Source organism: Poromitra crassiceps, assembly GCF_964638095.1.
Source record: "Poromitra crassiceps genome assembly, chromosome: 11".
Classification (NCBI taxonomy): Eukaryota; Metazoa; Chordata; class Actinopteri; order Beryciformes; family Melamphaidae; genus Poromitra; species Poromitra crassiceps.
This window is the reverse complement of record NC_139643.1, coordinates 16,281,712-16,305,546: the sequence shown is the minus strand read 5'-3', so window position 1 is coordinate 16,305,546 and position 23,835 is coordinate 16,281,712. Positions and strand designations below refer to the sequence as shown.

Below are 23,835 nucleotides of genomic sequence, written 5' to 3'. Positions count from 1 at the left end.
TTTTTTCTTCTTTCGTACCGGACCAGACCAGTGATGTAATTTCTTTCTTTTGAATGACTGAATCAAGTGAATCAGGGAGTGGGTGTGTGTGGGTGAGTGAGTGAGTGAATCAGTCAGTGAGTGAGTGTAGGGCTGTCCCGATTCGTTGACCTAGTCGATGATGTAGACTACGAAAATGCGTCGATTTGCATAACGTGCGCCAATGCATCAAAATTAAGTGAAGCAAAGATCATGAGTGAATCAGTCAGTGAGTGAGTGAGTGAGTGAATCAGTCAGTGAGTGAGTGAGTGAGTCAGTGAGTGAGTGAATCAGTCAGTGAGTGAGTGAGTGAGTCAGTGAGTGAGTGAGTGAATCAGTCAGTGAGTGAGTGAATCAGTCAGTGAGTGAGTGAGTGAGTGAGTGAGTGAGTGAGTCAGTGAGTGAGTGAGTGAATCAGTCAGTGAGTGAGTGAGTGAGTGAGTGAGTGAGTCAGTGAGTGAGTGAGTGAATCAGTCAGTGAGTGAGTGAGTGAGTGAGAGACTGACTTGTCGAGAGCAGGGATGTTCCTCTTGACGGTGATGGCTCTGAACCGCAGGATGATGTGGATACACAGGAAGACAGCGATGCTGTCGTAGCAGTCTGACACATAGGTGGACATGCTCTTCTGCAGGGGCGGAGAGAGAGAGGGGGAGAGAGAGAGGGCGGAGAGAGAGAGGGGGAGAGAGAGAGGGGGAGAGAGAGGGTGGAGAGAGAGAGGGGGAGAGAGAGAGAGAGGTGGAGAGAGAGAGGGCAGAGAGAGAGAGGGGGAGAGAGAGAGGGCGGAGAGAGAGAGGGGGAGAGAGAGAGGGGGAGAGAGAGAGAGGGCGGAGAGAGAGAGGGGGAGAGAGAGAGAGAGGTGGAGAGAGAGAGGGCGGAGAGAGAGAGGGAGAGAGAGAGGGGGAGAGAGAGAGGGCGGAGAGAGAGGGGGAGAGAGAGGGTGGAGAGAGAGGGGGGGAGAGAGAGGGTGGAGAGAGAGAGGGGGAGAGAGAGAGAGGGGGAGAGAGAGAGGGCGGAGAGAGAGGGCGGAGAGAGAGAGGGAGAGAGAGAGAGGGGGAGAGAGAGAGGGCGGAGAGAGAGAAGGGGAGAGAGAGAGGGAGAGAGAGAGAGGGGGAGAGAGAGAGGGCGGAGAGAGAGGGGGAGAGCTGCTCAGACAAAGTCAACAATTTTGACAATCACATTGGCCTCCCATAACTTGGGTTGAGCATTCATCTTTACTTTTAACATTTTATAGACCAATTATTATTAAAAATAACTATTAGCTGTAGCCCTAGTCCACTTTTGTACTCTCATATCACTAAACAGATGCTTGTGGGAGGTGCTGCGTATGGATTTTGCTGACACTATATATGTATTTAAACAACATTCAGAACCATGGCACTTTTTTACGACAAGTTCATATTTTAAACAATTTAGACAGTGGACAGCTGATGATTGGATGTGGATCAGCTTACAATAAACCAGCAGAGAAAAGTTTGGTGTCTTATATATAATCCTTTCTTTTTAAAATAACTGTGTATGCACTGTGATGGGGCGTTCACACAGATAACACAGCCCTGCATAGTCTCCTGTAGGTGAGATTCGTTTTCCTACTATGAGTGCGGGATGACCACGCCCCAACTCATTTGATTGGTCGCCGCAACTGCTTCTTCCTGAAGACGTGCGGCAAGTAAAAAAATGTGTGGTTAAGATTAGGGTTAGGGTTTTCCTATTTAACCACGACCATACCCAAACCCTAACCACATTTTGTATTTGCCTAAACCTAATGTTTTAAAATAAGAAAAATGCTTGTTAGAAATGTGTGGTTTGACCGGGAATCAAACCCCAGTCCTCAGATTGGAAGCAAGCACCTTACCCATTAAGCCACAGGACGGAGCACACCCTGAGCTGCACTGTTTTCACACCCTAACCCTAATCTTAACCAAATGTTTTTTACTTGCCGCACGTTTTCAGGAAGAAGCAGCTGCGGGGACCAATCAAATGAGTTCAGGGCGTGGTCATCCCGGTCCCATAGTAGAGGCTGACAGAGTGAAGTGAGGGCATGGATGTATTAAAAGAACTGGATAGGGGACGTGCCACGCCAGGCACCCATGCATTCGGACGGAGGCTGCTCACTGGCGCATGAAGTCATCATGGCGGGGTTTTCTTCCTGGTTTTACTTCCTGACCATGTGGCCCAAGGTGAAGTACGCATGTGTGCCATGACGTGTTCCATGACGTCTCCCACCCCTCCCACCCATGGATTGTATAACAAGAAGAAAATACACCCGTATACTAGGGCTGTGGCGATTCACTTATCTCCCGATTCGATACTATCACGATTCTTGGGTGCCGATTCGATTTATATTGCGATTCTTAACACATTCACTGCCAGCCGTTTTTTTTTTACTGTAGGTAGGTTCTGCCAGAGGTTTTTTTTGAGGATTCTGGCTCATCTTTCAAGACCCGAGGATTCTTTTCTGCTAAGATTTTGTGAACACACAATATCTCAAAAGAACTAATAGAATGTGTGCTTTCTCTGTCTAAAAGAGTTAGTTTGTAGAGTTAGTAGTTATGTAAGCATTAGCAGTTGAATACAGCATGGTTTCAGCGTCTGAAAAATTATTCAGAGATAAACGGCTTTTTGTGAAATTCGATAGAACAGTCACTTTAACCATTCATTTTTGGCATCAGTAAGACGTCAGACATCTAAACAATAGTTTTGAACAGTAATTTCCTCCATAACAGCAGGAAACCCCCCTCTGCTTCCAACTCCTCCCTCCGTGGGCGTTCTTCTTGGCTGCAGCGGCCGTGTCACAAGCTCGTTGCTGCTGCTGCTGCTGCTGCTGCTGTGCCTGTCTGCGCGGCCGCTCTTTGAGGAAGTCTGGATGGACTCGCTCGCTTCTTGGAGTTTTGGTTGAGAGCTTTGATGAAGCTTTTGCGATTCTGGTCATATTTATGCTGCGTGTTTCAAAGTGTGTTCCACCCGTAATCTATTATGCAAATTTGCAATCCCGCACCGCCAGCAATCAGCGCGAAAACGAAAGCGTTTTCGCCAATCCTTTTTCATGAGAATGGCTTCGAGGAAGCCATTCTCATGAAAATGCTTGCCTTCCTCTAGTCAGGAGAGCACTGTCGCCACTTAGTGGGTCGGTGGAATGGGTTGTAAACGTTCGGTGGTTCCAATAATTATATAAGAGATGTAAAAGGGTTAGATGCACATCCCACGGTCAAAAAAAAAATAATAATTTTTTTGACGGAGTAATACGTCATTGGCAGTGAACCGTTGGATTTTTTTTGACGGAGTAATACGTCGTTGGCAGTGAACGTGTTAAGTATTGCGATTCTACGATTATTGTGATTCGATATTACGATTTATTGGCCGATATGGGCCGACGCGCATGAAATTTGGGCCGTTTGAAGCCCAATTTGGGCCGTTTGAAGCCAGATTTGGGCCGTTTGAAGTCCAATTTTACAATGAGATGCACCCACTTTAACCCTGAAGTGTAATTATTACTTCAGACTAACTAATAAAGTAATAAAACCACTAGTAAACCAGTAGGCGGCGCCTGGCCTGCTGTTCAGTGAGTGGCCTGACTGCGGGCACCCAATTTTTTTTTTTTTTGCGATTATCGATTCTGGAATAAAAGATCGATTCAAAAAATCGTGACATTAAAAATCACGATACTTAGGTGAATCGATTTTTTCCAACACCCCTACCGTATACGGCTCTTAGTGGCTTCTGAAGAAAAAATGCCCCATAAAAAAATAGTTGATAATTAAAATAGTCGTTTTACACTTTGAGTGACACCCGGGAAAAATCCCCCTGGGTGTAACAGCTGCCGGGGTCCCCATGCAAGTGGATGGGAATTTTCCTTTCTGGGCTGCATGGCATCACGTGACTTGCAATACAGAGCTTCGCCACCATGTTCAAATGGCTTCACAGCCCAGCGCTATTCCTGGGGGCTTGAGTGAGAGTGTGTGTGCGTGTGTTACCAGGAACAAGCTGAGGGTCTTTCCCATGATGCTGTTGAAGAGGTCGAGGGCGGAGTTTCCTGTCACCATGAAGAAGTCAGACAGGAAGAGGAACTCTCTGCAGCCGTTGTCCAGCAGGGCGTAGTGCTGGCTGCGGAACAACGTCTCATACGGGTACTGGAGGAGAGGGAGGAGAGGAGAGGGAGACACAGACCACCTTTACATGGAATGCAATAGTCCCACTATTTACCTTGTGTTTACATCAGTTGCTTTAGAACAGGGGTCTTCAAAGTATGAGGCAGGACTCCCCAGGGGGGCTCCAAGCCGTTTCAGGGGAGGCTCAGTGAATGGAAATGAAAAAAGTATTTTGTTTTTAATATGACATATTTGGGTGATGTACCACATCAAATTGCTGTAGCGGGCTGTTTTAAAGCTAGAGCAAAGTTTCTGGTGTCATCTGAATGGAAGAATTACTAGATTTGAATATGAAAAATATAAATGTTGGTATAATAAACTTGGATTACCAGCCCATTTCATCAAATTATTAGCTATAATTGGGAGTGATGGTGTTACAGTAGGCTACTGGTGGAAGTGCATGGTCACAATCTGGCCCTCTGGTAGCGAGGACATTTTTTGTGTGGCCCTCTCTATCATCAAAGTTGCCCGTCCCTGATCTATGGAATAGTCCTCTCTCTGGTGTCTCTCACCCTGCTCTACAGAATGTTATAGTCCTCTCTCTGGTGTCTCTCACCCTGACCTACAGAATGGTATAGTCCTCTCTCTGGTGTCTCTCACCCTGCTCTACAGAATGGTATAATCCTCTCTCTGGTGTCTCTCACCGTGACCTACAGAATGGTATAGTCCTCTCTCTGGTGTCTCTCACCGTGACCTACAGAATGGTATAGTCCTCTCTCTGGTGTCTCTCACCCTGCTCTACAGAATGGTATAGTCCTCTCTCTGGTGTCTCTCACCGTGACCTACAGAATGGTATAATCCTCTCTCTGGTGTCTCTCACCGTGACCTACAGAATGGTATAGTCCTCTCTCTGGTGTCTCTCACCCTGCTCTACAGAATGGTATAGTCCTCTCTCTGGTGTCTCTCACCCTGCTCTACAGAATGGTATAGTCCTCTCTCTGGTGTCTCTCACCCTGCTGTCTCCTCTCTGGGCGGTGTGTGGGATGAGGATGGGTCCCTCCAGCTCAGCAGGACTCAGCACTGCCCCCCTCTGGCCCACAGTGAAGATGGTGTTCCTGCTCTTCAGGGACGGCTTGGAGAAGAAGCCTGCTGCAGGGGTCAAGGAACATCACAGCTTTTATTTTGGACACAAAGAACAAGACATATACCGATTCCCGAAAAAGCCCTTCCCTGGGGTTGGTTTTAGACCTCTCTTCATACAGGATCCATATTTCATGATACATCTCACAACTGTATGAGGATATTGCTGGGGAAAAATCACGTGGAGTTGTGCAGGTGAAATGTTTTGTAATGCAGCACTTTTCAGGCACTCTTAAGAAATTTGATGTATACATTTATTTGTCGTCTGAATGTTTCTCAGAACTCTATTATCATGCTGCTGAGCAATCCTGGTATCAGTTCACTGAATGGAACGTAATCGGATTTTTGATTCGTCTCTGAATTGTCAGTCACGTCAGGTTTATAACCTGTACATCACACTGATACATCCACACATGCATTGAACACGCACACACACACACGCGCACGCACACACACACACACACACACACACACACACACACACACACACACACACACACACACACACACACACACACACACACACACACACACACACACACACACACACACACACACACACACACACACACACACACACACACACACACACACACACTCTGTTGAAAGGATATCTTTCTTGGCTGTGTCCTCTACTCCCATCAGGTCGTCCTTGTCTGCCACTTCCTCATACTGTCAACAGAGACAGACACAGAAGATACTTTTGATATTGTAAAGTACAGTATTGTTTTAATATCTGTAAAGCACTTTGTATTGTAAAGTACAGTATTGTTTTAATATCTGTAAAGCACTTTGTAGGACTGCATTAAAATGCTAAAGTCCAATACAAATAAATAAAATAAAATAAATTCTTTGTCAAGAGAATTTTTTAGATTGTTACCTTTGGCGAGAAATGGGTAACAATAAGAGGCATTCATGATTTAACTCATTATTACATCACAACATTTTAGATCAAAACTTTGGGATTCAATAAGGAGTGAAATCATTCATCAGTTTTTACTTTTCAACTGATGTTTGGCATTTCACTCAGCACCCACTGTCAATGTGCGTATAGTTATTTCTTAGCTGAGGGGGGGGGGGGTTGACATGAGACAAAGGTCCTAGGCCGGATTTGAACCCGGGATGCCACGTGACACCTTAGACCGCAGATCTACCAGGACGTAGAGTGCTGCAAACCCGAGGGTACCCTCGCGGGCCCCTCGGGCCTGCCAATACGGGCCAAGGCCGGGCTCGTTTTTTCTTTTTTTTTTAATTAATAGGTCCGGGCCGGGCCGGGGTCGGGCCGTTTTTCAATAATTAAATAAAATAACGTTGTATTACTCGCTTGATTTTACACAGCAGAGCAGTCACACAAAGAGGAGGAGCGCACACTGCACAGACACTCGCCTAGCCACAGCCACACACACACAGACACACACACCCTCACCGTGACGTAGTCTGCCACTCCGTCAGCGTAAAAAACAACAACAAAACAAGCCGCGTGTGTCCGTGTCCGTGTCGTGAGAGAGAAATAAGATCGATGGACATAAAACAAAGTTTGCGAGGGGAGAGTTAAACAGTCCCCACTGCAGTAGGGAAAGCTCATTTCAACCTGTTCAAAATGAACCCATCTACCATACATTGTGAGGACACTAATGTGACGTTATTCAATGCAGCTATAAACGGTAAGTCTGCTGTTTTAATTTCGATATGCTTGAGTGACATAATGTTTCAGTTTGTGGGCATTGTTGCTGTTGGCAATTAAACGATCTAACGTTCTCTTTCTCGAGACATGTGTGGATGTTGATAGGCCACGGTAGCGTGTGTGAGAGGGGGAGAGAGAGACAGAGAGAAAGCTGCAGTGTTTGTCTTCATAGGCAACACAGTCTAGCAACGTTTTGTACCAACGAGTTCAGCAGCGCGGCAGCATGCACAGAGAGGGAGAGAGAGATGTGTCGTCATATCGTGATATTGATGTCGGGCCTCGCAACGGGCTCGGGCCAATTAATTTCATGACTCATCCGGGCCGGGGAGGGCTCGGGCCGAGATTTCAGGCCCGCGCAGCTCTCTACCAGGACGGCCCAAATCCACATTGGACTCCTGACCTCCTTGCTTGTGTATCCACTGACCTGAACCTTCAGCAGCCTGCCGCTGTAAGACTTGAAGTAGCTGTAGTAAATCTTGCTCATGGTGTCCACGTACTCGTCTCGGATCTCCTTGGCGACCGACCTCTCGTTTGCCAAGAGGAACTGGTAGAAGAATCTAAAACATGCGGAACAAGAGAAAAATGATCTATGAAGCAAAGACACCTTCAAAAATATTGAAATGAAAAGTTAATTAACATAAAAAAGAGATACTATAAAGATAGTCCACAACTCAAAGACTATCCTTTTTTATACTACATTGAATTGGGCAGTAACAGAATACTTTATGCATTATGTATTATACATATAAATGTAACCGTAATCTGTTACCTGTTATCTCTCCTCCCAGACTCACTGCTCTGTGACTTTGTAAGGCGGTGTAGTTGAATCTGATTTGACTAATCTGAACCCAGCCAGGCGGATGTGCTGACCTGTATTTGAGCAGCGTGTTCTGTGGGATCTGGTAGTTGGTCATGGGCTTCCTGAACGAGTAGATCTTCTGAAGGATGAACTCACGTATCTTGGATACCGCCTAGTGGGGGATAACAGTAACACAGTTCAACATTACCTTTGTAAAAACAGTACATTGATCACATGATGTTTCCCCCTCTCCTCTCTCTGAGTGCCTCACAGTACCTTGATCTTGAGGCGGTCGACGATGTCTTGTATGTCGGAGCAGGCGAGCGTCTCTCTGAAGCTCAGCTCCTTGGCGAAGTTGATCTTGTTGTTGAGTTCGTGCAGCTGTTCCAGGAAGTCCTGCTCCGTCACGGGACTGTCCAGGATGGTGCTGGGAGGAACATCCACATCTTCCATTTCTTACACCAAAACACATCTTCATGGTCTTCTCATGCCACCATGCCACATGCATTTCCTACTAGGGCATTCACGACTACTGCATTTTACTAGTCATCGACTAGTCCCAAAAAGTACTCGACTAGTCACGGCCCACCGGAGATATATCATATTTTCTCACCCAATAAAAACGACCAATTCTCGTCAAAAGGGTCCCAAATACAGTCAGTAAGGGTTAGTCCCTTAAAACAGCGTAATTTGATGCGTGTCAATTTCTGCTCCTATAGCGCACTGCAAGCATCAGATACCAAATACCAAAACCAGTAGTATTTTGGGGGAAAGGTCACTCATTGATACAGTATGTAGGCAGGCAGCAGCACAATGACTGATGAATACAAAGTTGTTATAGCGTAGTTTCTCAGTGCGTTTGAGGCTCAATAGTTCCCAAAGGGGGATATAAGGCAGGTACATCTGCTTAAGGCGGGCACATCTCCTAATTTCTCCAATCACCTGCCTCGGTTGTGTTTACATGTGTTTGGATTGATTGAATATCATCAAACTTCCTTCTGTCTGAAGCTTTTCTTTGCAAATGTTAACGGGATAACGTACAGACTGTCTCTGGCTTGAGAGGCTAGTAAAGGCAATGTAGGCGGGACCAACCTGGGAGTATGTGAAATAGCAGAGTCCTGATTGGCTCTGTCTGAGAGGTGCTTTTGACCCACCTTCCAAAGCACACGCACACACTTACGAGATCATGGCTCCGGGCACCACCAGCTCGTCCACCAGCTGGCTGAGGTGGCTGCGCACGGCCTGCCTGTTCTTCAGCCGGACGTTCATGCTGACAGACTGCTGCTGCAGAGTCTGGATCTCACTGCTGATGGACGACAGGTCGCTCTGGAAGCCGCTCAGCATGCCCTCCATACGCTGGGCCACCACACCCACAAACCACACCCACAGAGGAAGGAAGTGACCCACAAACCACACAGGAAGAGTGTCCAATCAAGAGTTTGTTTCAAAACAAGAAAAATATCAACATTTGACACAACATACAATGAAGCAGGAGGGCGTTTTGTAAAGATTGAATTGTATGTTCCTTGCAGGGTTTCTGCACGTTTCAAGAAGTTACATTTAAGACTTTTTAAGAGCATGATGAATGCAATTTAAGATCTATTTCACGTCCATACTGGCAAAAAAAAGAGTAAAAAAAAATTGGACTTTGATGCTCCTGATGTGAAACTATATTTTGGGATGGCAGCAGGCTTTTTACAGCAGCGTTATGTCTTTAAGACTTCCCAGACTGCCTTTGTACCCAACGTTCCTCAATCTGGCTTTTGGGTATTTCCCTCAATTGTGGATGGATTATTAAATTCCCTTATGCGCAAGTTCACATGCTCTGTTAATGAAATTAAAACAGATAGGGAAATACATCATCTTAGTCTCGTGTGCTGATCAGTTATGATTAATGGATTTGGGTCCTGGAAGATTCTTAAGTTTGGGAACCCCTGTTCTAGTGGATCCCTGATGAGGCCAGTGATACATCAGCAGCACTATAGTGGACTCTGGGATGGGGTCTTACCTCCAGTATGGAGTCACAGGCAGTGATCTGGTTGTGCAGCAGAGCGATGTTCTGACTCTCCTTGATGTCTGACGAAGGACCGGTCAGGAATGACAACAAAACAGATGGTCCGTGTGGAGAGACAGCTTTAAACCAAACTGCACTGCAACATCAACCAATCAAAACAGCTTTAAACCTAACTGCGCTGCAACATCAACCAATCAAATGTATTCAAACACACGCATAAATTATATGTGTGCACTCGTAAATTGTGGCATATGGAATAGTTGCACGTGTGTTTTAATGGTTTACTGTTATAATATCTAACCCTCATACTGTTATATAAGAGAGACCAAAGAAAAACAGCAGTAGCCTACAATACCTGCAAACTAGCGGGGAACTGTTTAGTCTGTCTGAGTGTATTATGGTATCATGATATTCAAACTGTTCTATTAAATATTAAATTCTGCAAATGCAGCATGGGGAGGATACAGTCTTTGATGGAGGCCTGTTCGATCCTCTGGAGCTCCGCCTCCACTTGTTTGGAGTACTGCCGAAGGTCGACGCCCTGAAACGGAAAGTTAGGAGCAAAGAGTACGTTGGTAAGATAGATGTTGATTTAATCACTAATGTAACATAGTGTCACCACTGTCAGGTGAAAAACGTGTATCTCCAAAAGTCAACTTTTCAGGAACTAAGAAAAACAGCCCTGATTTGACAACAATGCAGAGCGTTTATCCACTGGATTTTCATTTGGTTTCATTCATAAGCCCAGGAGGTGTCTCAACCCACAGAGGAGCATGCACTCCTGCAACTGAGAAGAAAAGATGTACATCATCAACACTGGAGCTACATGCTTTTCACAGGACAACAGCGATAGTAATAACAAAGTCCACTCCTTTGTTCATCGGTAGGAAAATTGCAGTGGTGGTTCACACGTAAATACAAACTTAGAAGGGGTGGTTCGCACATAAACTTAGAAGGGGTGGTTCACACGTACATTCTTGTTTTGGCAAATACAAATAGATCGCTTTGAGAGGGAATGTATGTTAAAAAGGCTTCCATGTCTCTCTCGAACCTGTCACACTTTGACCTACAACAGTGGTTTCCAAACTGGGGTACGGAGGCCACGAGACTCCTTAACATACACAAATAGTGTAGTAGCTGTACTGTACCGTACTGTAGCTGCTATCATTAGGTATGTCTAATGTTTAATTGTATGTTAAAAACACAATATATATATGCTATTTGCACCTGTGCAAACAGAACGTCAATTATGTTTAAGTATGTTTAAAGTATGTACATGCCATGTGCACCTATGTGCAGTGAATATGCCACTGTCTCTGACTTGTCTTATCACTTTACTGCCTTATTGCTTGTTGTGTCTCTTGTTGTTTTCCTGCACTCATATGCCCTGTTATTTTGTACTATGTTGTAAACAGACTCCACAGCACAAGAATTTCACACGTGATACTTGTACTACGGAGTGACAATAAAAATCTTGAATCTTGAGGTTCTACAGGGGGTACTTGAGGGAAAGGGGGAAAATGGGAAAATATAAGAATAAACGATGAAAATAAATGAAACTTTAAAATAAATCTGCTCAGGACTCAGGAGGCACTAATTGCAACTCTTTCACCCAATTTCTGATTTTGTAATGTTATATTCTTCATAAGGTGGGCTATCATTCATTCATTGCTATTGCTTTATGCTATCGTTTTCTCCTGCACTTATCTAAGCTAAATGTTGTAGTTGGGTAAAGGGGGTACTTGGATTCAAAAATCGGGGGGGAAAGTTTGGGCACCACTGCACTACAGTATGTTTGGCAGCAAGGTGAAAGCTTTGTGTCGTGACAGACTGACAGTCTTACAGTTTTGAGCGCCTCCTTCACCAGGTCATCTTCCAGATTGGCCTGGATGTGAACTGGGGAGACAAATGACAAATCAAACATTACCGAGTGGTGTTAGATGCTCTATTGTTGGTATCAGATTCAGCACTAAGCTTTGCTGCTGTCCAGCTACAGCTAAAAGCACTGTGGTAGACTTGTAAAAATAAGAGGGCTGCAAATAAATGATTACTAGCCTGGTAAACCAGCCCGTCACGTGAACTCACATTTAATTTGGTTCTCCGTGACGGTCTGGCCCCGACGCCATGGGGGGGGTTTAGCAGGGGCGGGAGCATGGGCGGGTGTAGTTGCCTTGACAGACAACTCCTTCAGCCAATCAGCGTCGGATCCAATCAAACCCAAATCCACTCGGGAGAATGGCAAAAACATATTTTCCGTCGAGAAACTCTGCGGTTGCGGCGATACTCCTGTACTTGTTTAATTGTGGTAATTGAGTCTATTTCTGCAATAACTGCACTTTATGGCTGTTTAAACTAGACAAACGCTGACATGACTCCTCGAGACGATCAGGCAAGGAGGCGGCCATTACTGTTTTGTTAGTGCAGTGCTAGTGGCGTTCCTGATTGGCCAACTTGCGCTGTCAATCACAGCGGGGTCGCTGATTGGCTCTTCCGCACTGCAGCTTCTGCTAAACCCCCCCCCCCACTGGCGTCGGGGCCAGACCGTCACGCAGAACCAAATGAAATGTGAGTTCACGTGACGGGCTGGTTTACCAGGCTAAATGATTACATGTCGTAACAGATGATGGCAGAAGCATGGAGTAGATGATGGACACACATTCAATTCATTCTAGAGATGCTGCGATCAAGATTTTTCAATTCCGATCCGATTTCGATATTTTAGCTCAAAACCGATCCGATTCCGATCAAATTTCGATACCCGATTCGATACCGATTTCGATCCGATACCGATACAGCACATATGTAAGTCTCTCTATGCTGTCTGATAGCTAGCAGGCAACAAACATTTTTAGGGTTAGGTATGTATGTGTGTGCTTTGGTAATATAGTATGTAAACGATTTAGTTAATCTAATTAATTTGATGTAAAACTAAAACATAACAATCAAATACACACTTCTTTTGTAATGGGTGAACACTGGACACAAATAATTATTGTTTCCTCACACATACACCCCCACTCTGTCTCACACAGGACACAGAAGCCACTTCTTAACATGCAGTGGAATCCGTATTATAACCTGCACCTAGCCGGTTGGCCTGCATGTTAAACAACAATTAGCCGCGACTCCGTATCTTATCTACCTCGACCACCGGTATAAGATCCGCTTCCACGCAATCGCAGCTCATGTTAAACAGCTGGCAGGTTATTATCCGCATATCCGTAGTGGGCAGGTGTTGCTCTTCGTGACTCACTTCACGTTCACTAGTTTATTAATTAATGAATCGTTCGGGCAATCGCTTATATCAACGAGCAAACTCACGGTTTCCTCAAGTGCTGCAAAAACGGCTTGATTGATTGTTTGGCCAATGCGCTTCAGCTGCAGGCAGCCAGGTCCAGTGCATGAGGGATGCTGCGTCAGAAAAAGCCTAACTTTTGTGGGGAGAAATACATTGAAAACTACTAGTTAGATATGACTTGAAATGCCACTTGTAAAATAAATCACCCACAGTGATTGACGACAGTCCGACCACTATTTTGACTGGGCTGCTTTATGTAGCGCTCATTTTTTGGCACATTGCCACCCCTCGTTGGAATGGACCCCGTTAAAACCAACAGCATGCTTTTTGAAGTCTCCAGATTTGTCGCTAACGTGATGCAGCCAATTATATCAGCAGGCAGTGTTGTGTGCCTCTCCACTGCGTAGAGGATAGGAGCTGACTGACTGATAGGCTATCAAACTTTTGTGGGGAGAAATAGCCTACATTTAAAACTAGTCAGATATGACTAGTTGCCACTTGTAAAATAAATCACCCACAGTGATTGACGACGGTGCGACCCCCGCCCCCCGTTAGCCTATAGAGTATTTATCTGACGTTTATGTTAGCTACTCCTCAAACCTGCGGGTGGAAATGGTTTATGCGATGCGATGTATGTTGAAGCAAGACAACGTTTTGGCCCTGGCCATCCTAGGCACAACGCGGCCTCTGTGTGCTGCTGCTGCTGCTGCTGCTGCTGCATGCTGGATAGAAATCCTGGAGCGGAGTCATGGAATGGAGTGCTTATATCGGAGCCTTGGATCGGTCATTTTCGCTGGAATCCGATCCGATCCGATCCATGTTTTTTGGCTGATATCGCGCCGATATCCGATCACATGATCGGATCGCAGCATCTCTAATTCATTCCATTCCATTCTGTTCTGCTCCAATGTATTCTTATCACAATATGAGAGACATTATGATAACTGGTGTCTTACTGTCCACTTCATCCAAGATAAACTCATCGGTAGTGAGGTCCAGGTCTCCCAGGTTCAGGTTAGGGACGTCTCCTTCACCCTTCTACAATAAGACAACAAGCACATAATAAGTTCAAGAAAGAAGTAGGAGCTAGATTATTATATAAACTGCAAGACTATTCAAAGGGGGGACGGTCTCTGCTCTAAGTAAGCCTGTGTCAGGGTTCCCACACTTTTTCATACACACAATTACAACTAAAAGTAGAGAAAATCCCGCATGACACTGACCTTACTGGTAAACTCTTTATTAGAAGATATATAGGGAAACAACGTTTGGGTGCTAGACCTTCATCAGCTGATGACAAAAAACATATTTCGCATAACGTTAAGACATTTTTTTGATTTTCTATAAACATATTTTGAACAATAGCCAAAAACAGTGTAAATTCCCAAACTTTTCCAAAACACACTGTTGTTAATTCCAAACTTTTTCCAGGCCTGGAAAACAATTGATCAAATTCCATAACTTTTCCAGGAATTTCATGACTTGTCTCTTCTTCCTTCTCTCTCTCTCTCTCACACACACACCTAACTGTATTCACAAATGATGAAATGTTCAACTGTTAATATCTGATTAAAAAAAACATAACCCAATCATACCAGACAAAGAAAGAATAACAACCTCGAGTCTAGACTATTCAGAGCTAACGTTACACCAGTCCAGTACGGATGACAATCAGGAAATTGTGCTCCTTCTTGGTGTGTTGACAGCAGCAGGACAGGCTAACACTACTAGCTTCAACAGATGATTATCGTATCCAGCATTGAGAATCAAGCTTAGTCTCTGTGTTGGCTAGCTACTGTACATCACTAGCTTCAAGCAGCAATGAGCATGGACAACGGGGATTAACTGTCAAAATGCACAGCATTTGTCTATGTGGTCTTTCATTCACGAGTTAAAACGTGAGCTGTTCACTACTAGCCAGCTATCCCTGCTAGAACTACCATTCATTGACTGGGAATGCTAACCAATGCAAAGCTAAGCACACAGAATAGGAAGGAAACGGTTGAATATTGTGTTGCGATGCGCGTAGCAGTCACTTCAAACTGCAGACACAGATGTTACCTCGTCCTGGAGATAGGCCATGGCGTTCTCTGTGGCGTTAACAGCTGTGTTTACATCGGAGCCAGCAGCCCCGAGCACAGCTACAGCAGCGTCCGCCATCCTCCTGCTGCTAAACACAAACAGTGACGTCAACGTCAGGGGAGAAAAACTACAAATGGACGTCAACGTCAGGGGAGAAAAAAACTACAAATGGAGTCCGTCCTGCTCATCGTTCCCTGGCTCAAGTGTCCCAGCAGGTCTACTGAACCAGGTAGAAAATTCAATACGTTTATGTGAAACCAATGACAACAAATAAAATGTTTCCATCCAAACACTTGTCTTATTATGTTAATGTTATTATCCAAGAATGTTATACGAGTCCAGAACTATATATCTTCAAATTGCCGGTCGGACAGGTTCACACTGATGGACTGACTTCCGGTCAGAACTCTCAAACTGCTGGAAAAGTGTCGCGAGATCGAAGCAGCTTCCTCTTCGCACGGAACCTACTTCCAAGATGGTGAGAACAAAATCAAGCAACCGGGAATACTTATAAAATCGCCCTTCATCGCGCTCATATTTGACCTGTTTGTCATATTCAGACCCCACAGTCGACTTTAGAGAGGTTGCTTGTGAGGCTCGGTGTTGAATTGATGGGATATTGGCACAGATGAACGTTTAACTTGCACTTTACTGTCACCGCTGAGCTGCAACGTTAGCCCCCACCCCGACAGACCGAGTGTTCATGTGGACAGTAGTTACTAGCTAACGCCGGCGGCTAACGAAATGTTCATTTATTGCTATTATTGAAATCAACCATAGTTTACACATTTGTCTTTCCCCAGCCTTCTTATGAGAACTTGTAATGAATGATGTTCGTGCATGCTAGCCTGTGCAAGCTAGCTGTGCCTCTGTGATGGCTAGCTCAGTTAGCCTCTTCCATGGCAGTCTGCTTTCATGTTGTGTGGACCACTGTGTTGGCGAGTTTAATGGAAATCGATTCCGTGCTGTGAACTTATTTACAAGTGCTTCCTAGCCTGAGCACAAAACAAAAACACCAGCTTGCATTGGTTTGCTGAGAACTTGATGTTAGTGGGAGCAGCCCAGGGTTGGTCCTCCATGCCCCCTGTAACGTTGGCTCAAAAGAAGTGATCATCATGATCCCATGGACTTGAAACTGAAGCCAAAGATGTTAACCTGAATATTCCTATCTCATATTTCTAGTCTCTGGTCATCCCCGAGAAGTTCCAGCACATTCTTCGTGTTCTGAACACGAACATCGATGGTAGGAGGAAGATTGCCTTCGCCATCACTGCCATCAAGGTGAGCTCATCTCTGAAAACACCCGGTGTAGCAGATGTAACCCAGTGCTGCTTAGTCTGAAAACACCCGGTGTAGCAGATGTAACCCAGTGCTGCTGAAAACACCCGGTGTAGCAGATGTAACCCAGTGCTGCTTAGTTTGAAAACACCCAGTGTAGCAGATGTAACCCAGTGCTGCTGAAAACACCAGTGTAGCAGATGTAACCCAGTGCTGCTTAGTTTGATAACACCCAGTGTTGCTTAGTTTTAAAACACTAGTGTAGCAGATGTAACCCAGTGCTGCTGAAAACACCCAGTGTAGCAGATGTAACCCAGTGCTACTGAAAACACCCAGTGTAGCAGATGTAACCCAGTGTTGCTTAGTTTGAAAACACCCAGTGTAGCAGATGTAACCCAGTGCTGCTTAGTTTGAAAACACCCGGTGTAGCAGATGTAACCCAGTGCTGCTGAAAACACCAGTGTAGCAGATGTAACCCAGTGTTGCTTAGTTTGAAAACACCCAGTGTACCAGATGTAACCCAGTGCTGCTTAGTTTGAAAACACCCGGTGTAGCAGATGTAACCCAGTGCTGCTGAAAACACCAGTGTAGCAGATGTAACCCAGTGTTGCTTAGTTTGAAAACACCCAGTGTACCAGATGTAACCCAGTGCTGCTTAGTTTGAAAACACCCAGTGTACCAGATGTAACCCAGTGCTGCTTAGTTTGAAAACACCCGGTGTAGCAGATGTAACCCAGTGCTGCTGAAAACACCAGTGTAGCAGATGTAACCCAGTGCTGCTTAGTTTGCATCCTTGATGAGGCAAAGACTGCTGTTTGAGTTATCTGTATAGTTCCCAGTGTGTTGGTACACATTCATCTTAATTACAACGTATAAAATAGTATTCAAAGTACTTTATACTTGCAAGTGAAATGTTCGTCTTAATAATGTTCCCCTGCATGGGTGTGTGTACGTGTACAATGACCCTCGCGTCTCCCTTTGTCTCGCCCCAGGGTGTTGGCAGACGTTACGCCCATGTCGTCCTGAGGAAGGCCGACATCGACCTCAACAAGAGAGCTGGGGAGCTGAGTGAGGAGGAGGTGAGGAGAGCCACGCAGCTGTAGATGGCTGCATGCAAGAGTGAAAACCCACAGCCAAATGAATTGAAATAGCTGTACAGACAGATCTTTATTGAACTTGTGAAACTGGGAGATAGCTTCATGAATTCTAGAAGAATGTTATAGTGCATCATGCAGGGGGACCTACGGTCGCCCGCTTCAAAAGGCTTCACCTAAGGATGCTCCTGACATACAATGATCTAGGACTTCCTCATCTGGAGAAAAGTTACACAAATATGAAGTATTGTTAGGGTTGGTCAAGGGAAAGACGTATTATTTTCTATACGACACGTTGGTTCCTCAATGATTGTGATGTTCCTCAGTGCCGTCGCAGTCTGTGAAAGTTGTCTGATTTAGTCATCAGATTATAGTCACTAGTTTGTGAAATGTGCTTGATAATAGTGACAGTCAAAGTAAGATGTCAGTGGGTGTTGGCGTTGCATTGGGACTGTGTATAGACATTATTCGCTAACCCCGGACAGTGCCATATTGTTGACATACCGTCCTGCAGCTGACAACTATAGTAACAGCCTTATTGTCGTTTGTGTTCCATTACAAAATAGCGATAGTGATGACAGCAATAAAAACCCCAGAGTTGTTTGTATGCTACCTGTAATAATAAACGAAAGAAAAAACGAGGTGAACAGACTTTGCTGTGATGAGCTGTCAGAAAGTTTCACCTGCCTCTCCCAACTATCCACACATCTCCTGTGCTGCTGACGTATCCTCAGTCTCGCTCCCTTCACGTCTGTGGATGGTAGAGATAGAAACAAACCACAGGGACTTTATTGCTGTCATTTCTACAGCCGTGTGTAACGCAGGTCACCATTACGAACACAATTGGAACGATACGGGTAATGCTAACGGCGGCTAGCTTCCTATAAATGCTGCTCTTACATAGGCTGTCACTTAAAAGCTGCTGCGTTATGTCGAGAACATGGCGGCGGTGGGCGTGCCCGTACGTCAGTGACGTCAATCGAATAAGGTCTATTGTGAGCATGTTCTCATGTGTTCTCAGGTTGAGAGGGTGGTGACTATCATGCAGAATCCTCGCCAGTACAAAATCCCCGACTGGTTCCTCAACAGACAGAAGGACGTCAAGGATGGCAAATACAGCCAGGTAGGTGATGCACCTGGTGATGCTTAGAACTACAGGTGCTGTTTTCTTCTCTCAGCCCAGTGTAACTTAGCCCCATAATGTTCTGCTGTGCTCCGTTCCTCTGCGATCCACTCTGAATCAGCGTCACACATTCAGTACGTTTACATGCACAGTTAAGTCGAGCTATGCTTCTAGCTTGATTAGGCTATTTACTCAGACTACTGTCCTTGTCCAAGTATACAAGCATAGAGACACTGCGGAGCGCGTCGTCATTCAGAAACCACGCCCAAAACGGGGGGAAACAGAAACCCCCCCCCCCTCCAATCCTGGCGTTCTCCTATGTCGCGTGTATGGTTGCGTGTTGCACCAAAAGATCGTATATACGGAAGATGAACACTCCAACTTACTTCCTTGACAGCTAGATCCACATTTTTCTTCTCGCCAATTCTCAATGGCTTCCTTGTTTTGCTCAGGAGTACAAAAAAACTTTAACTGGCGATTTTTTACATTTGTTGTCTGCGCAGCCCCACCACACAACAGCTTTTCGCTATGTTTAATTCAAGGAAAATGACACTGGTCTATTTCATGCAGTGCCTCTATGGGGGGGAAATCCATTTATTGATGAATCATGACACCTCCGTTACGTCTTGTTACCCCGCCCCCACTCGTTTTCTTCTTCTTTTGTCAAAGACGTATAGTTGGTTGGGTCAGTCCAACACCTAAATGATGTTGGGCACTCCTGAGCTTCAGCTATTTGTGCTGAATTTGGATTGTCTTGCAGATGCAAAGTTTTTTTTTTGCCGGCTTAACATGAGTCTGATTTAGATGCAAGATTGTTGACATAAAGCAGCAACATGTTTTATAGGGGTGACCCCAAATAGTCGTTGATTCGACGATTTGTTCGAAGGAGCCTGATTCGACCCTTAATGTCGCAGTCGAATAGTCGCAAAATGTAGTTCTGAAACGAGGATCATTCCATTCTGGCTATATGGGGGTGCTGAATGTCTGATTTGACATAGAATTGCTTGGTTTCGCCCAATAGCTCGTGATATATATATATATATATATATATATTATTTCGGTACAAGTATGAGCCTATTAAAACCAAATCAAAATTAAACAAATCAATCAAACAAGCTCATGCCAATAGACTTCTGATGGTGAGATAGTCTTATTAAAAAAAGTATAGTATTGAGCAGCCAAATCCGATTCGACTGTCGAAGAAAACCACAATGTTTTAGTAGTGTTAACACCATACAGTGATCTGTGCTAGCATATTTTGATTTTGTATCAAATAAATCAAGCCAAGTGAGTTCATAAAAAAGATCGTACAATATACAATATGATGGGGGGGGGTGTGTGTGTGTGTGGAGTCGGTTTGAACTTTGAAGCAGCTAAAATACCATATTTCTTTCTGTAGCGCTGTAACTGCCATGCTGTATGTTATGAAAAGCTACACAGAAGGGCTTTTGCTCTGCTGCTGTTGACGGTGATGAGATGTCTGATGTCTGTCTGGTGTTTTAGGTCCTCGCCAACGGTCTGGACAACAAGCTGAGAGAGGATCTGGAAAGACTGAAGAAGATCAGGGCTCATCGTGGTCTCAGGCACTTCTGGGGGTAAGAGAGCTGATCCACTGACTTTATTCAGGATAGTCATAATACTTTTTTTTTTTTTTTTTCATTATTTTATTTTTAAATTTTTCATACTAAATTGAACTTAATAAAAAAACGTGGCTTCGCTTGACCTGAGGATCCGCGTGTCTTTGCAGTACAGCTGTTCAGTCTTCCATAAGCATGAGACTGAATAGTGAAACTGCACACTTCAGGGTTGATTTTCATTTTGCTTATTTTATTATTTTCGGTCTAGGTAAATTTTTTATTTCAACGTATGACTGTAACACCTTTTGTCTTTGTTTTAGTTTACCATGATATCCTCGTAGAAGACTTGCAATGTTCAGCAGTGATAAGATTCATTTAGTTTGCAATGCATATTGAACCAAAATTCTCGTACCTAAACTGTTCAATAGGAAGATGCATATCGTCGCTGTCGCGGCAGGACCTTGAATCTCCAAAACAGCAACTTTTCAGGAAGTTAAAAAACCCTGTTTGCTCTTAAAATACTGAACCAAACGTCGTCAAAGTTGGCACATGTCTTAATTATAGTTAGTTTCCCGCTGAATGTGTCATTACTTTATTAATATCTTACCTGGATAAGCTCAAATGATGTTGTTTATATTATCAGTCCGACTTGGAAGCACTCTCTCCCGGCCAGTCAAGCGGGAGAGAGTGGTATGCTCATGCACGAGCTCCGGGCCGCGGGGGCGCGTGCAGCAGCAGCAGCAGTGCCCCTCGCCTCTCATGGCGGGGGCTTTGGCATTGGGATGAGAACAGTCTGACATAACGTAGCGTTAACGTTACTTTATTCTCATCAGAAAACACTCCGATTTGAATGTTAAAACAAGTTTGCAGCCTAGAAATAACTGGAAAACATTTGATTGATCTATTAACATCAGAGGAAGCCAGGATTAGTCAAAACGATATGAGAAATACACAGCACGTCTGCCGTGTGACTTTTCCGGGTTTACTGTCCTGCGTGGGGGGGTACAGACGGAGGTAGGGGACGAATTTCGAGGTTTGACTGACAGATTGAGGGCGAATGGCGTTACGAGATTGACTCACAAGATCGTTTTAATGCTTTTCCATTGGTTGCATTTGTTAAAAACCACACAGAGACGTGAAGGGTGACCAATGGCACTGATTTATGACAAAAAGTAAAAAAGTGACATTCGAGGTCCTGGCACAACAGCGTCGATATTGCAATGCGTATTGAAGCTAAAGCCTCATACCTAAACGGTTCAATAGGAAGATGCATAATATTGTTGCACCTTTACTTCAGGGTAAATGGAGGATAAGATGCGCAGAGAGCCTGTCCTGTCAAAACTCAAATTGAATGTTCAGTCGGTTACTGGGAAAGATCGAAGTAGTTTGTGGAGTTGGAGGTGATGATGATGATCATGATGATAATGATGATGTATACAAGCTTGGATTACAGTTTAGTAGAAATAACACTGATTGATGCAGAATACCAACATGACTTGAGAATCAAACGGATGTGTGATTAACTTCCTGGTTTGACCGCTCATCAACGTTAATAATCGTTCAAACTTGGCTGGTGGCTTATTAACACATTGAATGCCAGCCATGTTTTCATTCCTGTAGGTAAGTTGTGCCAGGGGTGTTTTTGACGATTCTGGCTCATTTTAGAACAGCCGAGGATTCTTTTCTGTTAAGAATTCATGAACATCAATCATCTAAAAATAACTAATAGAATGTGTGCTTTCTCTGTCTAAAAGAGTTAGTTTGCAGAGTTAGTAGTTATGTAGATATTAGCCGTTGAGTACAGCATGGTTTCAGCGTCTGGAAATTTATTCAGAGATAAATGGCTTTTTGTGAAACAGTCACTTTAACCATTCATTTTTGGCATCAGTAAGACCGTCAGACATTCTAAACAATAGTTTTGAACAGTAATTTCCTCCATAACAACAGGAAACACCCCTCTCATTCAAACTCCTCCCTCCGTGTGTCTTCTCCTCCTTCCTCCTGGCTCTAACAGCGGGCGTGTCAGAAGCGCGTTGCTGCTGCCTGCCTGCCTGTCTGCCTGTCGGGCAAGACGAGTCTGAAATGGATTACTGTAAAATCGCGTCGCCATTTCCTTGAATAGCTTGCTCCCGCGGTGTGTGTGTGTGTGTGTGTGTGTGTGTGTGTGTGTGTGTGTGTGTGTGTGTGTGTGTGTGTGTGTGTTCGCGCGTTGCTGCGCGGCTCTGGGGGGAAGGGATCTCTGTCCGTTCTGTGTGTGTGTGTCCGGGCTTCTGACTGTAAAATCGCCAAGCCATTTCCGCGGGAGGCGGCTGCTTTTGGGTCCCGTGGCTGTGACTTCTCTCGGTCTCTGTCGCCACTTAGTGGTCGGTAAAATAGATTACACACATGCTCTTGCTCCAAATAGTTATCTCAAAGATGTAAAAGGGGTTGATTGATGTCCCACCGTCAAAAAAAAAAAATCTTTATGTAAGACGAGTTAGTCCGTCCTTGGCACTTAAGCGCTGGATTATGTAAGACGAGTTAGGTCGTCTATGGCACTTAATGAGTTAATATGTTCCTGTGGTGTGAAGAACTCAAAATCCATGTTTATTTTGGGTTTCCAGGGTCTTTAATGAAAGCAAGACCTGACATGTTGGCAAAATGTCCAGTAATTAACGAGTAGCAGTTGGTACAAAGTAACATGCGGACATTTTGACATTTGCAACTCAATTTAGGCTTTGAAGCAGAAATGGGTTAAATGTAGCTTAATAAAATCCACGCGAAGCAAAACATTGTATATTACCCGTGATGGGCAGATATGTTAACACAATGAGAGTCCTGCTTTTTACTAAGTGTTTTCCCTCTGTCCCTCTCTCCTGCAGTCTGCGTGTGCGCGGCCAGCACACCAAGACCACCGGACGTCGCGGTCGCACCGTCGGTGTGTCCAAGAAGAAGTAAAATGTCCCTGCTGCCCTTTTTGTGTTAATAAAACGCCAGTTCACAAAACCTGTCTCGCTTTGGTGTTTTTATCATGTCCCGATTTGTGATTTTAGGACAATATTGAGGAATTGGTTGGGAGTCTGCAGTCTCTGTGTGCTTCACCCATTTCTCATGTTTATCTTATACATGTTCAGTTATGGATGCTTGTTAAATGTGTTGTGTGATTGCAAATGAGGTCGTCATGCTGTCACAGTATTCAGATGGAGACGTCACTGCAGACACAGGCTAATCATTCCACCATATAGACTGGAGTGACAGAGTGAGTTCTTCTCTGAACAAAAACGGTTTCAAAAGAAGTTTGAATGTACTGAAGAGTTGAGGGTCGACCTGACCATGGTGTCGGGGCTGGACAAATATAGTGTTGTATAATATCAATATGATACAGTCTGCGATTTAGTTTATCATGTTGTGAAATGACTTAAATCTCTTTCCTGGTCTGCAATGCTGTTAAGAGTAAAATGCTAAGATTTTCCGATCTTACTCTATTCTGGACGGGTGGAATGATCAATGATTTTCTGTACCTGCTCATCATATCCACACTACTGATGTTTTTGGAAGATCTATCTACCTAAATCTATCAAAGCATTGATATTAATCTCCAAAGATATTGAAGATATTGTGATCGTGTCTATCACACAGCCCTAGTGGTAGGTAGGATGCAGTT

The 23,835-nt window shown here is 44.5% G+C and overlaps 2 protein-coding genes across 2 annotated transcripts in view; one reads left to right on the top strand and one right to left on the bottom strand.

The window, feature by feature from the left end:
- vps52 (VPS52 subunit of GARP complex) overlaps window positions 1-15,198 on the bottom strand; it is a gene marked incomplete at its 5' end in the record, with an annotated part of 28,477 nt that extends 13,279 nt beyond the window's left edge. The window contains 13 exons of the mRNA XM_083645695.1: window positions 525-643; window positions 3,990-4,145; window positions 5,116-5,251; window positions 5,860-5,915; window positions 7,352-7,484; window positions 7,798-7,898; window positions 8,003-8,153; window positions 8,907-9,082; window positions 9,735-9,802; window positions 10,206-10,281; window positions 11,584-11,636; window positions 13,995-14,076; window positions 15,100-15,198. Of these exons, the coding sequence (XP_083501821.1) occupies window positions 525-643; window positions 3,990-4,145; window positions 5,116-5,251; window positions 5,860-5,915; window positions 7,352-7,484; window positions 7,798-7,898; window positions 8,003-8,153; window positions 8,907-9,082; window positions 9,735-9,802; window positions 10,206-10,281; window positions 11,584-11,636; window positions 13,995-14,076; window positions 15,100-15,198 (1,406 nt within the window). The remainder of the gene's footprint in view (window positions 1-524; window positions 644-3,989; window positions 4,146-5,115; window positions 5,252-5,859; window positions 5,916-7,351; window positions 7,485-7,797; window positions 7,899-8,002; window positions 8,154-8,906; window positions 9,083-9,734; window positions 9,803-10,205; window positions 10,282-11,583; window positions 11,637-13,994; window positions 14,077-15,099) is intronic.
- Window positions 15,199-15,556: 358 nt separating this feature from the next.
- Window positions 15,557-23,177, top strand: rps18 (ribosomal protein S18). Its single transcript, XM_083646309.1, has 6 exons — window positions 15,557-15,598; window positions 16,303-16,401; window positions 17,391-17,477; window positions 18,514-18,615; window positions 20,119-20,210; window positions 23,054-23,177. Exons 1-6 carry the CDS (start codon window positions 15,596-15,598, stop codon window positions 23,127-23,129), a joined length of 459 nt encoding a protein of 152 aa, XP_083502435.1. The 5' UTR covers window positions 15,557-15,595; the 3' UTR covers window positions 23,130-23,177.
- Window positions 23,178-23,835: the final 658 nt, after the last annotated feature.